The sequence below is a fragment of the Tricharina praecox genome (assembly GCF_024521635.1).
Source record: "Tricharina praecox strain CBS 144465 chromosome Unknown BZA05scaffold_10, whole genome shotgun sequence".
Lineage (NCBI taxonomy): Eukaryota > Fungi > Ascomycota > Pezizomycetes > Pezizales > Pyronemataceae > Tricharina > Tricharina praecox.
In genome coordinates this window covers 1,052,703-1,071,616 of record NW_026250412.1, presented here as the reverse complement: position 1 = coordinate 1,071,616, position 18,914 = coordinate 1,052,703, and the positions used below count along the sequence as shown (strand labels likewise).

Below are 18,914 nucleotides of genomic sequence, written 5' to 3'. Positions count from 1 at the left end.
ACCACAGTGTCGCCAATAATTGAATTCATCCAACCATTGGCGATCAGTAGAGCACGGATACGAGCGTAATCGCGGCCGCTGAACAGTAAGGACCCACGAAATCGACATTCGCAACTCGGGACATAGTCAATGCAGGTAATATCGTGTGATTCGTGCCCACAACCCACGATTTCTAATAGCAGAACGCAACACCACCCTTCCCCACCCAACACGCCGGTTTTGTTCAAGGAAAGGTGACAGATTGAAACAGAGAAAACCAGAGACATTCACAATTCTAGCAAAACTCCCATTACAGCATCATTAATATCCGCTAGAACCGGGTGCCTGCGGATGACTGTTAGCATTGAGTTCGAGTTGGTGTTAATCGGTAGGGGAAATGTGCCTTCTCGTCCTTCCTTAAGCTCATGAGCATGGCGCGGAACGCAGTCTTGTCACTCCGTCCGGAGCGCACAGCCTTGTCGGACATATCCACCAGCTTGGCGATACGCTCCCAGGCGGTGCCGCCGGCGACCGTGTTCTCGCGGGAGTCCAGGAATTCCTGTGCCTCGCGACTACAGCATAATCAGCTTCCCATCCGCATCGACCCAAGCTACGAGGTAATGTACCGAGTATCCTCCACAGCTTTATCGCGCTTCGAATTGTAGTTCTCGTAGAAGTCGTCGATGTTCTGCTGCGCCTTTGCGATTGTCTCCAGCTTCCGTGTCTCCGAGAGCTCGTCGCGTCGCTGGATCTCGAGAGCTTGACGCTCGCGCCATTGTCTAGTAGTAGCTGATTAGCTCCGACGACGGTGGGGTATCGGTGTTGCGGGCGGGGACTCACTTGACGACCTCGGGCTCCTCATCAACCTCCGTGCTCATCCCTGTGTACGTGTTGTGGCCGGGCATGTAAGGTTCCTCTCCGCCGGTGATGGTTCCACCAGGTCCATCGGTCTTGACATGACACCTGTCAGCTCCGAGCCCGCCGCGAAAGCTAGCTCCGTGTACTAACCTCATGGTCCAAACTCGGGAAGCTGCTCTCGAAAGCTGTAGGGACGGAGTCTCCACCGCCGAGAAGATTGTTGTCATCTTCGGTAGCGAACAGGTCCGCGTCAGCGCCGAGAGTGGCCTTCTCGCGGGAGAGGAAGTCGGCGGCTGGATCGCTGTCGAGGCCGAGATCGAGAGTGGTCGCGCCGGGGAGAAGGACGGGTTCGAGCTGGCCATCGTCGAACTCTTCGATGGAGGGGAAGTGAGTAGCCATATTCGCGGTGTGATGTTCGGGACTAAGGGACAGTTAGATGGAGAAGTTGTTTGCTGATAGGGTGTTGGTGTTGTGTTCCTCCACTCAGTTCCAAGCACAGTGGAAGCTTCCCCTGAAACCGAATTTTACCCGGCGAAGCGAGAGTTGCCAGCCTACCAACTTGTCGCGTATTCTGCAACGCCAGCAACCAACATCGTCTACTCTACCTCACCTCAATATCATAGACCTCAACGACCCCCCGCCATTACCTCTACCGCCACTGACCGTTCCAAACACAAACGTCACCTTCATCATGGCTACCGCCGTCCCGAACGACGTCGACCGCAGTCTCGAGGAGGCCGGCAAGCCGCCGCCAGGGATTGTCCTTCCACCACGCGACATCCGCGCCATCGTCGAAAAAACCGCGGGATACGTTGAGCGTAACGGCCAAATCTTCGAGCAGCGAATCCGCGAAAAAGAAAAGCACAACCCCAAATTCTCGTTCCTCGCCACGTCCGATCCGTACTACAATTTCTATGCCTGGCGCCTGGACGAGATCCGGTCCGGCCGGGGCACCACGCTCTCTGCGGGTCGCGCCAACGTCGTCGCCGAAGCACCGAAACCCGCAGGTCCCAAGGAACCCCCAGAATTCAAGTTCTCGGCACGGATGCCGAACATTTCCGCGCAGGATCTCGACATCGTACGGTTGACCGCCCTCTTCGCCGCCAAGCACGGCCGCGGATTCCTCACGCATCTTTCCCAGCGCGAGGCCCGTAACTACCAGTTTGACTTCCTCCGTCCCAACCACAGCTTCTACCAGTTCTTCTCACGATTGCTGGACCAGTACACGGAGCTTCTGCAGCCGCGTGGCGGACCCAGCGTAGAGGAGCTTACGCGCAACGTGCAGGACAAATTCCACATTCTCGAGGTGGCGCGCGAGCGTGCGGAGTGGACGAAGCACCAGGAGAAGGAGCGGGCAAAGAAGGAGGAGGAGGAAGACCAAGAGCGGCTTGCGTATGCGCAGATTGACTGGCACGATTTCGTGGTCGTCGAGACCGTCGTCTTCACCGAGGCAGACGACCAGACTGATCTGCCGCCGCCGCAGAACCTGCAGGATCTACAGTTCGCCTCGCTCGAGCAGAAGAATATGATGTCCCTCCACCCGTCCGCCCTACGTATCGAGGAGGCGATGCCAACTGCAGACGACTACGCAATGAACTACCCTCCCGCGCAGCAGCAGCAACAGCAGCAGCAACAGCAGCAGCAGCAGCAGCAACAAGTCTGGATCCCGGCGCCCGCCCCACCGCAACCCAGCCACAACGAGCCACAGCCAATGCAGCTCGACCACCACCAGCAACAGCACCCCAAGCAAACCAGCATGAAGATCCGCCCGTCGACCTTCCCCCGCGCGCTCCAGAAACGTCACCAAGAGGCCACCGGTATCTGCCCCAACTGCCAACAGGCGATCCCGCTGTCCGAGATGGAGGCGCACATGCGTATCGAGCTTCTCGACCCGCGCTGGAAAGAGCAGCGTGCGCGCGCGGACGCCAAGTTCGCCACGACAAATCTCAACACCAACGACACGGTGGCGAACCTGAAGCGGCTGGCGAGTCAGCGTGACGACCTGTTCGATAGTGCGACGGGAGAACACATCTCGCCCGAGGAGGTGGAGCGACGAAAGAAGGCTGCGACTGGCGGCGCGTGGGATGGAACGAGCGAGAGCAGGGAGACGGTCAAGATGCGGAGCTACGATGTCAATGAGCAGATTCAGGCGATACATCGGAAGGCGGTGCAGGCGGCTAATCCTGGGGTCGGGCCGAGAAGAGCGTAGTCTTAATGTAATGTGGATGGTTGTTTGTACGATTCTTTTGCTGTCTTTTTTTTTGCTTTGCGGGAATTTTACGGTTGTGCTTTGCTTCATCGAGTGATACAGTGTGCTCAATGTTTGATCCAACCATTGATTTTTTTCGTCTCGTAGTGTACTCTACTATACATCGTGCGGTCTATACATCTAGATATCTTACACCCGCCACATTTTCCGTCCAAAATCCATCCATCCATCCGTCTACTCAACCCCCGCCAGCACTTCCTGACACCTCCCACAAACCCCACCCACAGCCGGCGCCTTATAGATCCAGCACCTAACACACTTTTCATGCCTCGCCTTCCTAACCTTGACCACGCCTCCATCGAACTCCTCCGTCTCCTCCCACGCCTCCATCCCCACCTTTCTCTCCCCATCAGTAATCTCCACACCAGAGACGATACACAGCGCCTCCAAATCCGCCCTCCACCTCTGCACCGTCTCCCTCAGCTCGCTGCCTTCGGGAACAACCACGTCCACCTCAACCTCAAGATTAACCTTAACCCTTCCTTGCGCCTTCGCGCGCTCGAACGCGCGCTTGACAGCATCATGTACACCCTGCATCTTCTCGAACTCGACCAGGAGCTCGGGTTGCTCCCACTCCTGCTGGGGCGTGAAGAACTTTAGCATGCGCTGCTCGTCCTCGGGCACGACGGCAAGCAGCGCCGGCGGCGCGTGGCTCCATACCTCCTGTGTCAGCAGCGGCACGAACGGGGCGAGGAGCGAGACGTAGTTGCGCAGGATGAGCGCGGCGGTGGACTGTGCTGCGCGGCGCTGCGGGGATGAAGCGGAGTCGGAGTATAGTCGGTCTTTGGTCACGTCCAGGTAGAATGCCGACAGCGCGGTCGAGGTGTACGCTGCTAGGGAGGTCACGGATTTTTGGAAGTTGTAGGTGCGCGTGGATGCGAGGACGGTGGTGTGTAGGCGGTGGAGCTGCGCGAGGGCTACGCGGTCGAGCAGTGGGAGCGCACTGTACGGTGTGTATGTCCCGTCCCAGTCGGTGAGGACGCCGAGGAGGAAGCGGGAGGTGACTCGCGCCTTGCGGAGGACCTCGTGCACGTGCGAGAGCACGGTGGGGCCGATGGAGACGTCTTTGGTGAAATCGGAGTAGGCCACCCATAGGCGGAGGATGTTGATATTCGGAACTGAGGATTTGGGCGTGGTCGTAACGTCTGATGGCGAGACTACGTTCCCGAGGGATTTGCTCATTTTCTTCCCCTTGGAGTCGAGCACGAAGCCGTGTGTGAGAATCTGTTTGAACGGTGGCTTACCCCGCGCCGCGATCGAGGTCAGCAGCGAGCTTTGGAACCAGCCGCGGTGCTGGTCGCTGCCCTCGAGATAGAGGTCGGCGACTGTTTCCCGCCCGAGACGTTCATTGAGTGTTGACCACGAAGTACCAGAGTCGAACCAGACATCCATTGTCTCCATGCCGCGGGTGTACGTCTTCCCATCAGCCTTGTACTCAGGCGCGAGGAAGATCTCATCCGGGACCTCGGGGGTGAACCACGCATCCGTTCCCTTCTCCTTAAGGACGGAGATGATATGGTCCACATTCTGCTCCGTCAACAGCGGCACACCCGTCTCGGCGTCGTAAAGTGCTGGAATAGGGACTCCCCATGCGCGCTGCCGTGAGATACACCATTCATTCCGTCCCTTCACAAATGCCGTTAACCGCGGCCGTCCACTCTCAGGAATGAATTTGACATCCTCCAGCGCGGCTACGGCAGGCGCCTTGATATTCTCCGCGTCGGCGAACCATTGTGCGGTAGCACGCACGATGATGGGGAGTTTCGTTCGCCAGTCGTAGGGGTATTTGTGAACGAACTTGTTCTGCAGGTGGAGCAGCGAGCCGGAGGAGGCGAGCATGTCCAGCACTGCCTTTGTGCCACCGTAGAGTACCTCCTTCCCCACGAGGTGTGGTAAAGTATCGGTGGTGTAGCGGCCGTTGTTGTCGACTGGTGAGAACGGCGGGATGTTGTGCTTCTGGCAGACGAGGTAGTCGTCCATTCCATGTCCAGGTGCCAGGTGGACCAGTCCGGTTCCCGAGTCTGCCAAAACAAAGTCTGCGGCGATGATCGGGTGCGCGGGGGTGTCCGATGGGAGGAGCGGGTGTGTGTATGTCAGCCCAACCAAGTCGGCGCCCATGATTCCGCTCTTGGTCACTTCTAGCTTCTCCCCTTCCAGGGCACCCCGTAGATACTCCACCCTCTCCTCCGCTACCAAGAGCTTCCCGTAACTCGTCGTAGCTACAACCGCATACAGCATCTCCTCCCCCACTGCAACGGCCTTATTCGCGGGCAGCGTCCACGGCGTAGTGGTCCACACGGCCACACTCACTTCCCCCTCCCCACCGACCTCACCCAGCAGCGGCATCTTGACGAACGCGGCCTTACTAGCATGCTTCTCGTTATACTCGAGCTCCGCCTCCGCCAGCGCCGTGCCCGAGCTCGGCGACCAAAACACCGGCTTAAACCGTCTATACACCAGCCCCCTTCCCACCATCTCCCTGAACACCTCCAGCTGGCAGATTTCATACGCGCAATCCATGGTCTTATACGCCTTCTCCCACTCCGCCATGACACCCCACCTCTCAAACCCCTTCCGCTGGCTCTCGACCGTCGCTGCCGCCAGCTCCCTCGCCTGCCTTCGTATCTCCAGCGGCGTCATGCGCTTCCCCCTCTCGACCGCATCCGTCACGCTCCCACCGCCAGCGCCAGCCTGCAGTGCCTTAAGCTCAATCGGCAAGCCATGACAGTCCCATCCGGGAATGTACGTGACGCGCTTCCCCTCGAGCACGGCCACGCGGTTCACCACGTCCTTCAGGATCTTATTCATGGCGTGTCCCATGTGCAGCTCGCCATTGGCGTAGGGCGGGCCATCGTGGAGGACGAAGTCCTCCTTCTCCTCCTTCTCCTCCTTCTCCTTCACACCTCCTCGCCGCGCTTTCTGCAGTGCGTACACCTCCGACGTCGAGCGTGTGAGCAAAGAGGCGTGCTGTGAGACGTCTGTTGACGGCCGGATCGGGAACGATGTGCGCGGGAGGAGCAGTGAGGACTTGAGACTCGTCGGAGGGACCGCGTGTGCGGCCGTGCTGAGACGGCCGGTCGAAGTGGTGAAGCGCCGCATCGGGGGAGGAGGTGGTCGTGGTGGGGCACGGTGCCGAAGCGGAAGTTGCCGGGTTTGCTGGGGCATGGTGTGGACGTTGGGGTGCATCAATGCTCACTCGAGGGCGCGTTTTGGGCGAGTAATATCCTGGGAGGAAACTCTTCATGAGTTAGGCAGGAAAGGTCAGGTTTCGGTTCGCCATAGGTAGTCTAGGTAGGCCGTATGCGACAATAAATTGATGTTCTCTTTCTCTATTCACTCGAGTTTATTCACATAGGTACCCATGATGGACTGGGAATCGTAGTGAATGCAGTGAAAACCGTACACAGCGAACTTGAAGTTTTACACCCCCTCTCAATTCCCCTCCTTGCACAACAAAAATCCCCCTTCAGTATCAACCAGTACCAGTACCATTCATCACCCCACCGCTCCCCGACTCCCGAGTCCTCGATAATCTCCCTTCTGCCCACCTCTCCGATCCAATAAGTAAAAGTACATTACATTGCAGCACAAGCACAAACAAGCACAAGCACAAGCACAAGCACACAAAAAAATTGAACGCCTCACGTACCTAGTCAATAAAAAGTACACACTACCTAGAAGACAAGACAAAATGCGAACAGAAAACGGAAGACAGAAAACAGAACACAAAAAACAGAAACCTCCGCCGTGAACACGCCCTCACGCCTATGTAAAAGCAAAGTAGACAAGCAACGACAAGCAAAGGGACATAAAGCCAGTCAGTCAGTCAGAAGAAAAGACAAGAAGAAAGTAAGTTACATCCCGCGAAGCAAACACACCACCAGCACCAGCACCAGCACCACGGACATTTTATATATCCACCTCCGCCGCCGGCGTCGGCGTCGGCAGCAAGTTGACATTCTACATCATCTCTCCACCAACCGCCTTGAAGTCGCTTGGGCGAATCCTCTTCGGCCTTGCGTGGCGGTGGGGATTGACCGGCTTGCGCATGTACGGACTGTCCTCTTCGCTAGGGAACGGCTCGCTAAACACCGTCTTCTGCTGGTTCGCGAAGGGCCCGTAGCCCATGCCGCCATTGGCGTTGGGCGTGATGTTGACGTTGACGTTGGAGCCCTGCGACAAGCCCATGGGGAATTTGTTGAACTGCTGGTGTTGTTGGTGCTGTTGCTGCTGCTGTTGGTGCTGCTGCTGGAAGCCCGCCTGGTTGTAGCCGTTGTAGCCTGCGTGCGGGAAGTTGAACTGCTGCTGGTGCTGCTGGTGGTGCTGCTGCTGGAAGCTGTTGGCGCCGCCTTGGAAGTTGTAGCCTTGGTTGGCGTTGTACGCGTAGCCGGCGCCACCGCCCATGCCGTTCATACCGTTCATGTCCATGCCCATCCCGCCGTTGTTGAAGCCGCCGTAGCCGTTGCCGCCATACGCCTGCTGGCCGTGGTTGGGGTACTGTTGCTGAAAGGCTTGCGCGTTATACATATTCTGGCCGGCGGCGGGTCCGTAGGCGCTTTGGATCTGGAACTGTTGCTGCTGCTGTTGTTGCTGTTGTTGCTGCTGCTGCTGGTGCTGGTGCTGTTGTTGGTGGTGCTGCTGCTGGTGCTGCATCGTCTGCTGCTGGTTCCGCATAGCGGCAGGGCCACGAGGGACTTCGGGGCCGAGGTCGTCTTCGGCGGGGCGCTTCTTTGACATGGTAGCCGTGGATGGGATAGGAGTGCTGCTCGCTGAGGACTTAGTGACCGAGGGTGACCTGTTCGCAGGAGCAACGACCCTCATCGCGGCAGGCGCAGCGGGGGGGATAACAGCGGGAACAACTTTGTGATTATCCTGGGCTATCGGTGCATCGACCGCCTTCTTGACACCCCCGTTTTCCTTCTCTTTCTTGTACTCTTCGACTTTATTCCTTGTCTCAATATCCGGATGCAAAGAATCCAACAGTATCTCCTTAGCATCACATGTAGGACAAACAAAATCGCTCTCCAGCAATGCGTTTTGTATACACTCCTCACAGTACACGTTCTTGCAGCAGGGCGTCTTGACCGCATCTCTCATCATCTTGTGGCACATGCTACATTCGATGCCTCTGTCCTGCAGCTCCTTGCTACCCTTAGGTTCTTCGGCCTTGCTCGCCACGCCGCCGGCCTTCTTCTGGTACGACTCCCACGATGCTTGATCGGCAATCGCGACAACGTATTCACCATCCGCGTTAACCATTACAGAAGTTGGGTTGGACGAGTTGAGCGTCGGGTCGTCGTTGGCCTGCGGCATAGGCTTCTCGACAGTCTTGAGGAAAGACCGCGGAATACCGGTCGTGCGCTTGATCCGTGGCCGACCATCGAAGTTGGGGTCTGCGTTGGTTGGGCACTGCTGAATCCAATGGCCTGTATAGACATTAGCGGTTGCAAACCGGTATTAACGGATTATCACCGACCTTTCTCCCCACAACGGTAACAAACATATCCGGCCGGTGGAGGATGACTGGGCGCAGGTGCCGCGTTCTTCTTGAATCCCTGGTTTCCACCCCGGTAGACAGGTGTCGCACTGGCATTGAATGTCAGTCAACATACATGAAACAAACTTAGGGGTCTACATACGTTGCCAGTTGCTCCTGCGTCTTGTTCCACTGTTCATCTTGGGCCTGGAACATCGCCGCAATTTTGTCCTCCTCGGATTCCGGACCAGTCGGAAGCGGCGCATTGCTGTGTCCATCGCTGTGCTCTGCTTCAGGCTTCTTGGCAGGCTGTGCGGTCGTGCCAAAGTTCTTCTCTCGCCGTCCAGCATTTGGCAGAGCAGTAGTGGGCATCTTGCCGCTGACGTAGCGCTGGGCAGTACCGCGTCCTGGCTTCGAGGGAGGAAGCCGCTTCGCGATAATCGACGTGGAACGCGGTATTATCGTCGTGTCATCGTCGTAAGCTTAACAGCCATATATTAGCATCATCCATTACAAATTAGCTACGGCCAGATTCTCGCCATCCACGAACCTTCATTGGTGTCTTGATTGAAAATAGCCAGATCGAAGTCTGAACCATCTCCTAGCCGGTTGATCTGGATAATCTGTCTCTTGAGCTCAAACACCGAAATTCCGGTTCCGTCAAAAGCAACCCGCGACGGTTCCTTTTGCGATTTGAACTTGAAGAATACTGAAGAAGACATCGCGACTTGTTGTAGTAGGTACTCGTGTTCGGATGGTGAAGGCCGTTCGTGCTGGCGGTCTTGTGCTGATGCTGAGAATCTGCGATTCCAAGTCCTTCACAAAGTACAAATGATGGAATGGGAGTGGCAGAAGGACCGTTCCGTCTTGCCTCTTCCTCGGTGATCGGGTATGAGTGCGAAAATGAAGTTGATTTTATCTCTTCCTTCCCCCTTTCTATCGCAAGAGGCTATTGGCAGGTTGTGAACCGGAGAAGCTGCCGGTCAGTTGAAGAAGTCTGTCGGATTCAGGTGTCGATCCACAAAAACTCTATACACAACAAAGATCGCCTCTTTAATTCTCTCTCTTCGCTCTCCCTTCGTGCTTTCTCTCTCTTCTCTCTCTTTTTTTTTCCGTTGAAAAGCGTGGTATATTTATCTCGGGGAATGTTCAAACACACAAAGTAAGGAGTTGACAGGAAGGTAAAACCACCAGACTGACAGATGGATGACAGAACCTGAGCCTCAAAGGGACCACAAGCCAACTGCCACCGACTAGAATCTAGCGGCGGGTACAAAAAGTTCGACTTGAAAGAAAACCAGCGCGAGCGAGCGACGAGCGAAGTTGCCAACACAAAAAGAAAGCCAACTCTTGAAATTCTTGCTTGTGCACAAGTAGTACCAACCCGACGAGGTTGAGCAAAGCGACCGATGCAGAAAACCCCCACCCAGTGAGTGCTATGAGTTGTTAAGAGCGGGAAGAATCGGCGAAATCTGTGGTTGTGGTTGTTGCCGTGGAGCCGAGGGTAGGTTTCGATGATCTCCGGTTCAGAATGAGCGTTAGATGTCGCGTGTCGTGTGTACCGTTTCAAGACTCGCGGGTCGATGAGGCTGAAGCTGTCGAGTGTGTTGTCACTCGTGTGTTGGTTGAGTTTGGTGAAATCTAGCGTGTTCTTTTCCGGGAGTCAGAGAGTTTGTCGATTTGCGATGTCGCGGTCTCGGAAGAAGCGAGAGAGCGAGAGAGCGATGCCGAGTTGTAGTCGCGCGCGAAGAGAACGACAATCACAGGTACACGGGGATTGCGTGGAAGTGTCTGTTTTCTTCGTGATGGTGCTAGTTAACAAAGGGGTGGTGAGGTGGTCAGCAAGAGTTTGGGAGTATGTTGAGAGAGGGCGAAGAAGTAGGTGATGCAAGAGTGGGGCAGGTGTAGTAGTTGTGGGGAGAGTGTGGAAGGAAGAAGGAAGGAACTTTGGAAGAAGGATGAAGAAACAGGGAGGGTGTGAGGGAGCGACTCAAACAACGAGGAGCGATGTGCCAAGCCACACCTTGCAGTGGTAATAGTGTGGATTACTGCAGAAAGCCACACGTCGGGCCACACATGGAAATAGCGTCAGCCACTGACGCCGGAAACATACAAGCCAAGCCAGCAGGCTGTGCCACACAGGCTTTGCCACACAAAGCACGTCAGCCACACTCTCTGTCTCCAGCCAATCAAATCGCCACAATCGCTCGCTCGCACCACTAATGGGCAACTCTGCAACACCCCCTTGTTATCACAAGTCGTCGTTAAGTCTGTCTGTCCTCCGTCCGGCTTTGCCTCTCGTCTACTCCACCTCCTTCCCACCACCCAAAACCCCCAACCATTAGACGCGTGTTTGGAGCCTGCACCACTCGAATCTCGAAAATTCAATCTGCGCTCGACATCACCTCCATCGCCTCCATCGCCACGCCCCCCGACCACAGAAGCAAACACCACACGCTCAATCACCCTACACCCGACGCACTCGCACACCCACCTTCAATACGTGCCCCTGCGCGTCATCTCGTTTTTCTGGTATAGTCAGGCCGTCTGATCTTTGTCGCCATGGCTGACGGTAATCTCTCCTCCAAGTCGCGTAAACAACGGAAGAAAAGAAGTGCAGATTCTGACTGTCCATTTGTAGAGGCCTTCACAGAGATCCGCCGCCTGCAGCAGGAGCGGAATAGTGCAAAGAAGTCAAAGGCTTTCGATCCGGAGACCCAGCGGGAGAGTTCTTCGACGAAAGTTGCCTTTACCGACACCTTCGACACCACTCTGTACGACCGTGCTGGAGTGGACAAGTTTGCCGGATACAACACCTCGATCGCTATTGATGGCGAGGATGACGATGCCGATATGGTCGGTGGCGACGGAACGCGCCGCCTGGTGGGGCAATACACTGCGACGAAAGAGATGATGAACGAGTTTGCAGGTGGCAATGATGACATAGATCAGATGGCCGACCATGCGAAGGGTAGCCAGATTGCCGACCGCGAGACCGACTACCAGAAGCGGAGATTTGCACGAAAGTTGTCGCCAACCCGGAAGGATGGATTTGCCAACGGCAGTGAAGCCGATACAGACGGCCGAAGTTACAAGGAGGTCATGCAGGAGCGCGAGTTGGAGCGTGAGGAGGAACGTGTTCGACGCAAGATTGAAGAAAAGCTGAAGAACGGCGACAAGATGGAAGGCGTTGAGCACGAGGCGACGTTGAAGGCGGACGACAAAGGAGGGGATAGCGCAGCAGAGGGCACAAGGAAGAGAGTACGTGTGCATTCCCGATTTCTTGGTTTATTGGTTATTAAGATCTTTGCAGAAGAAGCGATGGGATGTTGCTGGCGAGGGCGCGGTCACCACTAAGGAAAGCGATGAAGCCACCAAAAAACCACGATCGAGCCGGTGGGATGTTGCAGGTGCACCGGATGCTACACCAGTGGTCAAGAGATCTCGATGGGACCAGGCACCGTCGCTCTCTGCCGCCACTCCAGTCGGAAACCAGGGTCTCGTGACTCCGATGCACCCGTCCTCTTCCGCGTCCGTTCCCCAGATGCCGCTCACGTTCGGCCTTGGAGATAGGAATGCGCCGCTTTCAGACGAGGAGTTGGACGACATGCTGCCGAAGGAAGGCTACAAGATCCTTGAGCCACCTGCAGGATACGCTCCCATTCGCACACCGGCACGGAAGCTCATGTCGACGCCTGCACCTATGGGCTCGGCATCCGGAATTGGTGGCTTCATGATGCAAGAGCCGGAGAACGCAAGGGTCTTGGGTAAACAGATGCCCACCGACATTCCCGGTGTCGGCGATCTCCAGTTCTTCAAGGCTGAAGATATGCAGTATTTTGGAAAGTTGGTGGATGGTGCAGATGAGAACCAGATGACGGTCGACGAGTTGAAAGAGCGCAAGATCATGCGTCTTCTCTTGAAAGTCAAGAACGGCACTCCACCAATGCGAAAGACTGCACTTCGTCAGCTTACCGACAACGCTCGACAATTCGGGGCTGGACCTCTGTTCAACCAGATTCTTCCGTTGTTGATGGAGAAGACTCTAGAGGACCAGGAGCGTCATTTGCTTGTCAAGGTCATCGACCGTATCCTGTACAAGTTGGATGATCTTGTTCGGCCCTACACCCACAAGATCTTGGTTGTCATCGAGCCTCTCTTGATTGATCAGGACTACTATGCCCGGGTCGAGGGTCGCGAGATTATCAGCAACTTGTCGAAGGCCGCCGGTTTGGCCCACATGATCTCCACCATGAGACCCGATATCGATCACGTCGATGAGTACGTGCGAAACACCACTGCCCGCGCGTTCGCTGTCGTCGCCTCCGCTCTCGGTATACCGGCGCTGCTTCCCTTCTTGCGAGCTGTTTGCCGGTCTAAGAAGAGTTGGCAGGCCCGTCACACCGGTGTCAAGATCGTGCAGCAAATTCCCATCTTGATGGGCTGCGCTATTCTGCCTCACTTGAAGGGTCTGGTAGAGTGTATCGGCCCCAACCTCGAGGACGAGCAAGCCAAGGTCCGCACTGTCACCAGTTTGGCAATTGCTGCGCTCGCTGAGGCCGCCCACCCCTATGGTATCGAGAGTTTCGACACCATCCTCCAACCTCTGTGGACCGGTGCGAAGAAGCAGAGGGGTAAGGGTCTGGCTGGTTTCTTGAAGGCAGTTGGGTATGTGATCCCGTTGATGGACGAAGAGTATGCCAACTACTACACTGGCGAGGTCATGGGCATTGTACTTCGAGAGTTTCAGAGTCCTGACGAGGAGATGAAGAAGGTCGTCTTGAAGGTCGTCAGTCAGTGTGCCGGAACCGAGGGTGTTACGGCAGCCTATCTCAAAGAGCACGTTCTGCCAGAGTTCTTCAAAGCGTTCTGGATCAGACGCATGGCGTTGGACAAGCGCAACTACCGCCAAGTGGTGGAGACGACGGTCGATCTCGCGCAGAAGGTTGGGTGCGGTGAAATCATTGAGCGAATTGTTGACCACCTCAAGGATGAAAGCGAGCCCTACCGAAAGATGACACTCGAAAGTGTGGAGAAGGTTATCGCTTCGCTGGGAGCCGCCGACGTCGGCGAACGGTTGGAAGAGAGGCTTGTTGATGGTGTCTTGTTTGCGTTCCAGGAACAGAGCATCGAAGACATCGTCATGCTGAACGGCTTCGGTACCGTTGTCAATGCGCTCGGAACACGCACGAAGCCGTACCTTCCTCAGATCGTCAGTACCATTTTGTGGCGACTGAACAACAAGAGCTCGGCAGTGCGTCAGCAGAGCGCGGATTTGATCTCTCGAATTGCGGTTGTCATGGTACGCCATTCACTCCTCTCTTCTTTTGATGCGCAGTTACTAACAATCACAGAAACAATGTGGTGAAGACGCGTTGATGGGCAAGCTTGGTATTGTTCTCTACGAGTACCTTGGTGAAGAGTACCCCGAAGTCCTTGGTTCCATCCTGGGTGCTTTGCGATCCATTGTCACGGTTGTCGGTATCAACAGCATGCAGCCCCCCATCAAGGATCTTCTTCCCCGGTTGACGCCTATTCTGCGAAATCGACACGAGAAGGTGCAGGAGAACACGATCGACCTTGTTGGCCGTATCGCGGACCGTGGAGCCGAATTCGTCAGTGCGCGAGAGTGGATGAGAATCTGCTTCGAGTTGCTCGACATGTTGAAGGCACACAAGAAGGGTATCCGACGAGCTGCCAACAACACTTTTGGTTTCATCGCAAAGGCCATCGGTCCTCAGGATGTGCTCGCAACACTACTCAACAACCTGCGTGTCCAAGAGCGTCAGTCCCGTGTCTGTACTGCTGTCGCCATCGGTATCGTTGCCGAGACTTGTGCTCCGTTCACTGTTCTTCCTGCCCTCATGAACGAATACCGTGTCCCCGAATTGAACGTCCAGAACGGTGTGCTCAAGGCTATGTCGTTTTTGTTCGAGTACATTGGAGAGATGGCTAAAGACTATGTCTACGCGATCACCCCGCTCCTCGAGGACGCCCTCATCGACAGAGACCAAGTGCACCGACAGACCGCCGCATCGGTTGTCAAGCATATCGCCCTCGGCGTTGTTGGTCTCGGTTGCGAGGATGCCATGATGCATCTGCTCAACTTGATCTTTCCTAACATCTTTGAGACATCTCCCCACGTCATCGACCGTATCATCGAAGCTGTGGATGCGATCAGAATGGCGATAGGACCTGGTTTGGTCATGAACTACGTATGGGCTGGATTGTTCCACCCCGCGCGAAAGGTCCGCACGCCGTACTGGCGGCTGTACAATAATGCTTACGTGCAGAGTGCGGATGCGTTGGTGCCGTACTACCCCAACCTCGATGAGGAGAGACTGCTGAGGCATGAACTATATATTGTGTTATAAGGGACTAGATTGGCTTAGTCGGGTTTGTCACGGAGGGGTCTATGGATGGACGAGTTAAATGATGCGCGCGCGCCTGTTCTGTTGATTGTTTCTTTTTCTCGTTTCTTTGCGGCGGTGGTGCATGTATTACTTTAGGCTAGAGATCGATGGTTCCCATTGCTTTCAGCCGCATTTTTTTTCCTGTTCATTCCTTCCTTCCTTTCTTACTTCCTGTCGATGTCTAGAGAGTCGGTAACTTGGTCTGTTGTATCCTGGGCTTCCTTTTGCTGTTTGTCGTTCATGGTACATATTGTGACGGTGATAACGACTCGTATCACCGTCACCTAAAATAATTCTATGTCAGTCAGTCAGTCAGTCAGCTTCAGCCCATCGCATTGAAGATGTTGCCGTTGTGTGTCTTATGGTCTTTCCCATCGAGATTCGCGGCCTCGCGGTCAGCTCCATGGACACCCTGCATCCATCCGTCTTGGCAAACCACAGCCGAGCAAGCCAGAGCTCCCCTAACATCAAGTCAACACGAACCCAGCCAGACCAGAGCTCACGGGAAAGCCACGACACTAAACCCCATACACACGGACCACGCCGAACACGTTAACAACCACCACAACACACAACCCTTCCGTCCATCCCTGAACCGACCGACCGAACGACAACAGAACAGCCCTCTGCTTCCATCTTCTTCAATTTCAAACTCAATCGTCTTCTTCACCCAACACACGCCCGCCCAATCCAATCATGTCTTCCTCCGCCGCAGCAGGCACATACAGCAACCCGCTGAAGAAATTCAAGTGAGCTCGGACCTCCTCCTGCTCCTCCTACTCCTCGTACTCCATCCTCCTCCACGTTCCATTTTTGCTGACTGCCAATCGCAGGCTGGTATTTCTTGGGGAGCAGAGCGGTATGTTCCCTGTGGAGGTGGAGGTGAATGAATGGCTCGGGAATCGAATCGGACTGATGGTGGTGGATGCGAATAGTGGGCAAGACGTCGTTGATCACACGGTTCATGTACGATTCATTCGACAACACCTACCAGGCCACCATCGGCATTGATTTTCTTTCCAAGGTGCGTTCGTTACGGATGTTTGAGTGGGAGGGGGTATGTGTGGGTTGGAGCGGAGGTCCTGATGATGAATGCGCGGGCAGACGATGTACCTCGACGACCGAACAGTGCGGTTACAGCTGTGGGACACCGCCGGGCAGGAGCGGTTCCGGTCTTTGATCCCGTCGTACATCCGGGACTCGTCGGTAGCGGTCGTGGTCTACGACATCACAAACCGCACGTCGTTCATGAACACGTCGAAATGGGTCGACGATGTGCGCGGCGAGCGCGGCAACGACGTGATCATCGTGCTGGTCGGCAATAAGACGGATCTGAACGATAAGCGCCAGGTCACTACCGAGGAGGGCGAGAAGAAGGCGAAGGAGTTTAAGGTCATGTTCATCGAGACCAGTGCTAAGGCTGGCCATAATGTGAAGCCGCTCTTCAAGAAGATTGCGCAGGCGCTGCCCGGGATGGAGGGATCTATGCCGGATCAGAATGCTGAGAGTATGTGCTGGATCCTTTTGATGGTGGATACGGCTAATCTGTTGGGCAGTGATCAATGTCGATATTCGGAACAACGACAGTACGCAGCAGGAGGGGTGTGCTTGTTAGACGGACATTGCGGGGAGCGTGACTTTAATATCGATGACGCTAGATGTGGGAAGCTCGAGGGGGTCTATATTACGACGGTGACGGTGATGCTTAATGAATTCAGTGGGCGAGGCGAGGTGGACCGTTATGTATCTGTGCCGATTGATTGAATGACTGATGCATTTATACTACTGAGGATTGCTATGCCCTCGTTATTGATTATGTTTTCGATTTGGGTGTAGATTTGTGTATCTGCTCTGCTGCTTCCTTACCTCATTTGGAGTTTGGTCTTGTACAGCAGAGTTTCGGATCATTCATCCTCCCATCCTCCCGTTGCCGTCTACTGCTACCACTGTGGCCAACATCCACCAGTGTCCCAAACAGGACGGCCCTGCAGCGACTATTGACGTCGCCCATTACCACTGGTTTCCCATGTCTTGCCCTCTCCTCCACCACTCTCCACCACTCTCCACCACCATCATAAACCCCATCTCCATCCGTTAGCCTCCCAGCAGCCATCGTCATGGCGCCCATACCCCCCATCCCCAACCGCCCCTCCTTCACCCGCAAAGTCGCTGCGCGAGTATCCAGCCTAATCGCCAAATTCGAAGCCCTATCATCCACACCCGCAACCCGCAAATCTCCGCTGCCGCGGAAACGGACCATTGCCAGTATCGTCACGCCAGGGGCCAGCACGCTCCCCCGCTCCCAAATCCGGCGGTCGATCCGGAAGACGTTTGCACGCTGGGAGGTCCAGGATGTGGAGCGGCCGGTAGTCAAGATCACGCCCCCGCCCAAGCGGATCATCAGGAAAGGGAAGGCGCGGATGGTGGCCGGCAGGAGGAGGGTCAGCTTGCCGGAGCAGAAGAGGACGGTGCTGGCGGCTGCTGCTGCTGCCAGGAGGGTCGTCAGTGAGGAACTTGACGGGCCCGTGCCGATGTCGGTCCCGCTGGAATCTGTGTCTACGTCTGATACGTCGGCGTCTGAGGCTACGTCTGAGGCTCTGGCTCCGCCCGTGGCGAAGATTGTTCCCTCGTCATTTTTTAGGCAGTTAGTCGTCGAGGAGGCGCCCCCACAGCAGAGGACGGGGGTGTTCACTGATAGTGAGGATGAGGCGTTGCTGGTTGTTCAGGAGATGGTCAAGGTCGATTCGAGGAAGTTTAGGATTCGGAGGCAGGGGACTACGGGTAGTCTGTGGAAGAGACGGATCACGCCGCCGAAGATTTCGGTCAGAGATTTGGTTTCGAGGTTTAGAGTGGGGGAGGCGAAGGAGCCCGCGGGTGATGTGGCTGGTGGGGATGAGGAGGATGCGCAGGAGAGCGAGACGGAATCGGATGAGGAGAACCCAAGTGAGGTGGTTCATGAGGATCGGTCTTTGGAGACCGAGGAGAGTAGTTCGGACTCAGAGGCACCTGTTGCACCACATCCCCCGCTTGCGGCGTCGCAAGAGATATCTCATGTTGTTGTGCATGGCGATCTGGTCATGGTACTTCTCTTCTTTCCGGCATTGTGGTGGCTGGAATACTGACTGTATTGTTTCCTAGCCGGAAACTTCTCCAGCCACTCACATACGGATAATCGGCGGCGACAGTATCAACAAGCCCTTCATCGCGCTCACGAGACTGGACACACCTCCCCTCCCCTCCTCCAAGAAATATCGCAAGACACCACCACCTCTAAGTTTCTTCCGAGCCAAAGCTAGACGTTCCCAATACAGTATTGCCCCATCAGTGGGCAGTAACACGGGTGAATCCGAGTCTTCCTCGGTCCGGACAGGGACAACAACCGGTTCTACTACCTCAAGTGGCAGCTGCTATCTCAGCAGTAGCTATTCTAGCTCGAAAATGAGCTTTCGAGGTGGAATCACCATCTGTGCAGGACTACCGGCGGCATCGATCATCACCCCCGTGCCTGTCAACGCTGTGGCAAATTCGGCGATTCTCGCGATGGTTAGTCGTGTTAATGAACTGGGGGGATTCAAGCTCTAGCAGAGCGTGTATTGTCGGAGAGAATTGAAGAAGTATAGATACGTTTGAGTGAGTCAAGTGAGCTGTATAGGAGTTAATTTGTAGGCGGGTTAGAGTTCGTTAGAGTTGGTTACATTGGCTGGTAAGAGGCATTTGGTATTGGAATTACGCGCGAATAGCTCCTGTGGTGGAAGGGTCAGAGTCAGTGCTTGTTATTGCTTTTCTCGTTGGATTGCGTTCTGTACAGTTTCCAAATAGATTACATTCACTGTATAGCACTCGCTCAATTCTCAATCGCAACCCCCGTGAAAGCGTATTTGTGGTCATGACAGTCTTGGCGGGAAGCAGGGGGAAGCAC

At 55.4% G+C, this 18,914-nt stretch overlaps 7 protein-coding genes across 7 annotated transcripts; 4 read left to right on the top strand and 3 right to left on the bottom strand.

The window, feature by feature from the left end:
* Nucleotides 1–28: 28 nt before the first annotated feature.
* Nucleotides 29–1,324, bottom strand: BZA05DRAFT_396612 (clathrin light chain). Its single transcript, XM_051483546.1, has 5 exons — nucleotides 988–1,324; nucleotides 820–929; nucleotides 606–758; nucleotides 383–551; nucleotides 29–324 (listed from the first exon to the last, which is right to left on the bottom strand). The coding sequence occupies exons 1-5, from the start codon at nucleotides 1,234–1,236 to the stop codon at nucleotides 301–303; spliced, it is 705 nt and encodes a 234-aa protein (XP_051340186.1). The 5' UTR covers nucleotides 1,237–1,324; the 3' UTR covers nucleotides 29–300.
* A 204-nt stretch (nucleotides 1,325–1,528) lies between these two features.
* On the top strand, nucleotides 1,529–3,046 carry BZA05DRAFT_336609 (Pre-mRNA splicing factor PRP21 like protein-domain-containing protein; the record flags this gene model as incomplete). Its single annotated transcript, XM_051480811.1, has 2 exons — nucleotides 1,529–2,143; nucleotides 2,204–3,046. The coding sequence occupies 2 exons, from the start codon at nucleotides 1,529–1,531 to the stop codon at nucleotides 3,044–3,046; spliced, it is 1,458 nt and encodes a 485-aa protein (XP_051340185.1).
* Nucleotides 3,047–3,280: 234 nt separating this feature from the next.
* BZA05DRAFT_336770 (tRNA synthetases class I-domain-containing protein) lies at nucleotides 3,281–6,205 on the bottom strand (the record flags this gene model as incomplete). The annotated part of the gene is made up of 1 exon (XM_051480825.1): nucleotides 3,281–6,205. One exon carries the CDS (start codon nucleotides 6,203–6,205, stop codon nucleotides 3,281–3,283), a length of 2,925 nt encoding a protein of 974 aa, XP_051340184.1.
* A 663-nt stretch (nucleotides 6,206–6,868) lies between these two features.
* BZA05DRAFT_33665 (DWNN domain-containing protein) lies at nucleotides 6,869–9,734 on the bottom strand. Its single transcript, XM_051480815.1, has 4 exons — nucleotides 9,133–9,734; nucleotides 8,746–9,064; nucleotides 8,583–8,692; nucleotides 6,869–8,532 (listed from the first exon to the last, which is right to left on the bottom strand). The coding sequence occupies exons 1-4, from the start codon at nucleotides 9,302–9,304 to the stop codon at nucleotides 7,067–7,069; spliced, it is 2,067 nt and encodes a 688-aa protein (XP_051340183.1). The 5' UTR covers nucleotides 9,305–9,734; the 3' UTR covers nucleotides 6,869–7,066.
* Nucleotides 9,735–10,820: 1,086 nt separating this feature from the next.
* On the top strand, nucleotides 10,821–15,316 carry BZA05DRAFT_396605 (armadillo-type protein). Its single transcript, XM_051483545.1, has 4 exons — nucleotides 10,821–11,154; nucleotides 11,224–11,843; nucleotides 11,896–13,884; nucleotides 13,937–15,316. Exons 1-4 carry the CDS (start codon nucleotides 11,145–11,147, stop codon nucleotides 14,954–14,956), a joined length of 3,639 nt encoding a protein of 1,212 aa, XP_051340182.1. The 5' UTR covers nucleotides 10,821–11,144; the 3' UTR covers nucleotides 14,957–15,316.
* A 261-nt stretch (nucleotides 15,317–15,577) lies between these two features.
* Nucleotides 15,578–16,861, top strand: BZA05DRAFT_33560 (ras family-domain-containing protein). The gene is made up of 5 exons (XM_051480777.1): nucleotides 15,578–15,744; nucleotides 15,829–15,854; nucleotides 15,931–16,019; nucleotides 16,100–16,502; nucleotides 16,552–16,861. The coding sequence occupies exons 1-5, from the start codon at nucleotides 15,692–15,694 to the stop codon at nucleotides 16,608–16,610; spliced, it is 630 nt and encodes a 209-aa protein (XP_051340181.1). The 5' UTR covers nucleotides 15,578–15,691; the 3' UTR covers nucleotides 16,611–16,861.
* On the top strand, nucleotides 16,862–18,789 carry BZA05DRAFT_33596 (uncharacterized protein). Its single transcript, XM_051480791.1, has 2 exons — nucleotides 16,862–18,075; nucleotides 18,134–18,789. The coding sequence occupies exons 1-2, from the start codon at nucleotides 17,113–17,115 to the stop codon at nucleotides 18,575–18,577; spliced, it is 1,407 nt and encodes a 468-aa protein (XP_051340180.1). The 5' UTR covers nucleotides 16,862–17,112; the 3' UTR covers nucleotides 18,578–18,789.
* The last annotated feature ends 125 nt before the right edge of the window (nucleotides 18,790–18,914 follow it).

Coding starts and splice junctions, on each gene's coding strand:
- BZA05DRAFT_396612 (XM_051483546.1), bottom strand. CDS start 1,236: ATGGCTACTCACTTCCCCTCCATCGAAGAGTTCGACGATGGCCAGCTC. Junction 930..987: donor TCCCGAGTTTGGACCATGAG/GTTAGTACACGG, acceptor TGTCATGTCAAG/ACCGATGGACCTGGTGGAAC. Junction 552..605: donor AAAGCTGTGGAGGATACTCG/GTACATTACCTC, acceptor ATTATGCTGTAG/TCGCGAGGCACAGGAATTCC.
- BZA05DRAFT_33665 (XM_051480815.1), bottom strand. CDS start 9,304: ATGTCTTCTTCAGTATTCTTCAAGTTCAAATCGCAAAAGGAACCGTCG. Junction 9,065..9,132: donor CAATCAAGACACCAATGAAG/GTTCGTGGATGG, acceptor ATGGCTGTTAAG/CTTACGACGATGACACGACG. Junction 8,693..8,745: donor ACGCAGGAGCAACTGGCAAC/GTATGTAGACCC, acceptor ATTCAATGCCAG/TGCGACACCTGTCTACCGGG.
- BZA05DRAFT_396605 (XM_051483545.1), top strand. Junction 11,844..11,895: donor CAGAGGGCACAAGGAAGAGA/GTACGTGTGCAT, acceptor AGATCTTTGCAG/AAGAAGCGATGGGATGTTGC. Junction 13,885..13,936: donor CTCGAATTGCGGTTGTCATG/GTACGCCATTCA, acceptor TAACAATCACAG/AAACAATGTGGTGAAGACGC.
- BZA05DRAFT_33560 (XM_051480777.1), top strand. CDS start 15,692: ATGTCTTCCTCCGCCGCAGCAGGCACATACAGCAACCCGCTGAAGAAA. Junction 15,745..15,828: donor AACCCGCTGAAGAAATTCAA/GTGAGCTCGGAC, acceptor TGCCAATCGCAG/GCTGGTATTTCTTGGGGAGC. Junction 16,020..16,099: donor GCATTGATTTTCTTTCCAAG/GTGCGTTCGTTA, acceptor ATGCGCGGGCAG/ACGATGTACCTCGACGACCG.
- BZA05DRAFT_33596 (XM_051480791.1), top strand. CDS start 17,113: ATGGCGCCCATACCCCCCATCCCCAACCGCCCCTCCTTCACCCGCAAA. Junction 18,076..18,133: donor TGCATGGCGATCTGGTCATG/GTACTTCTCTTC, acceptor ATTGTTTCCTAG/CCGGAAACTTCTCCAGCCAC.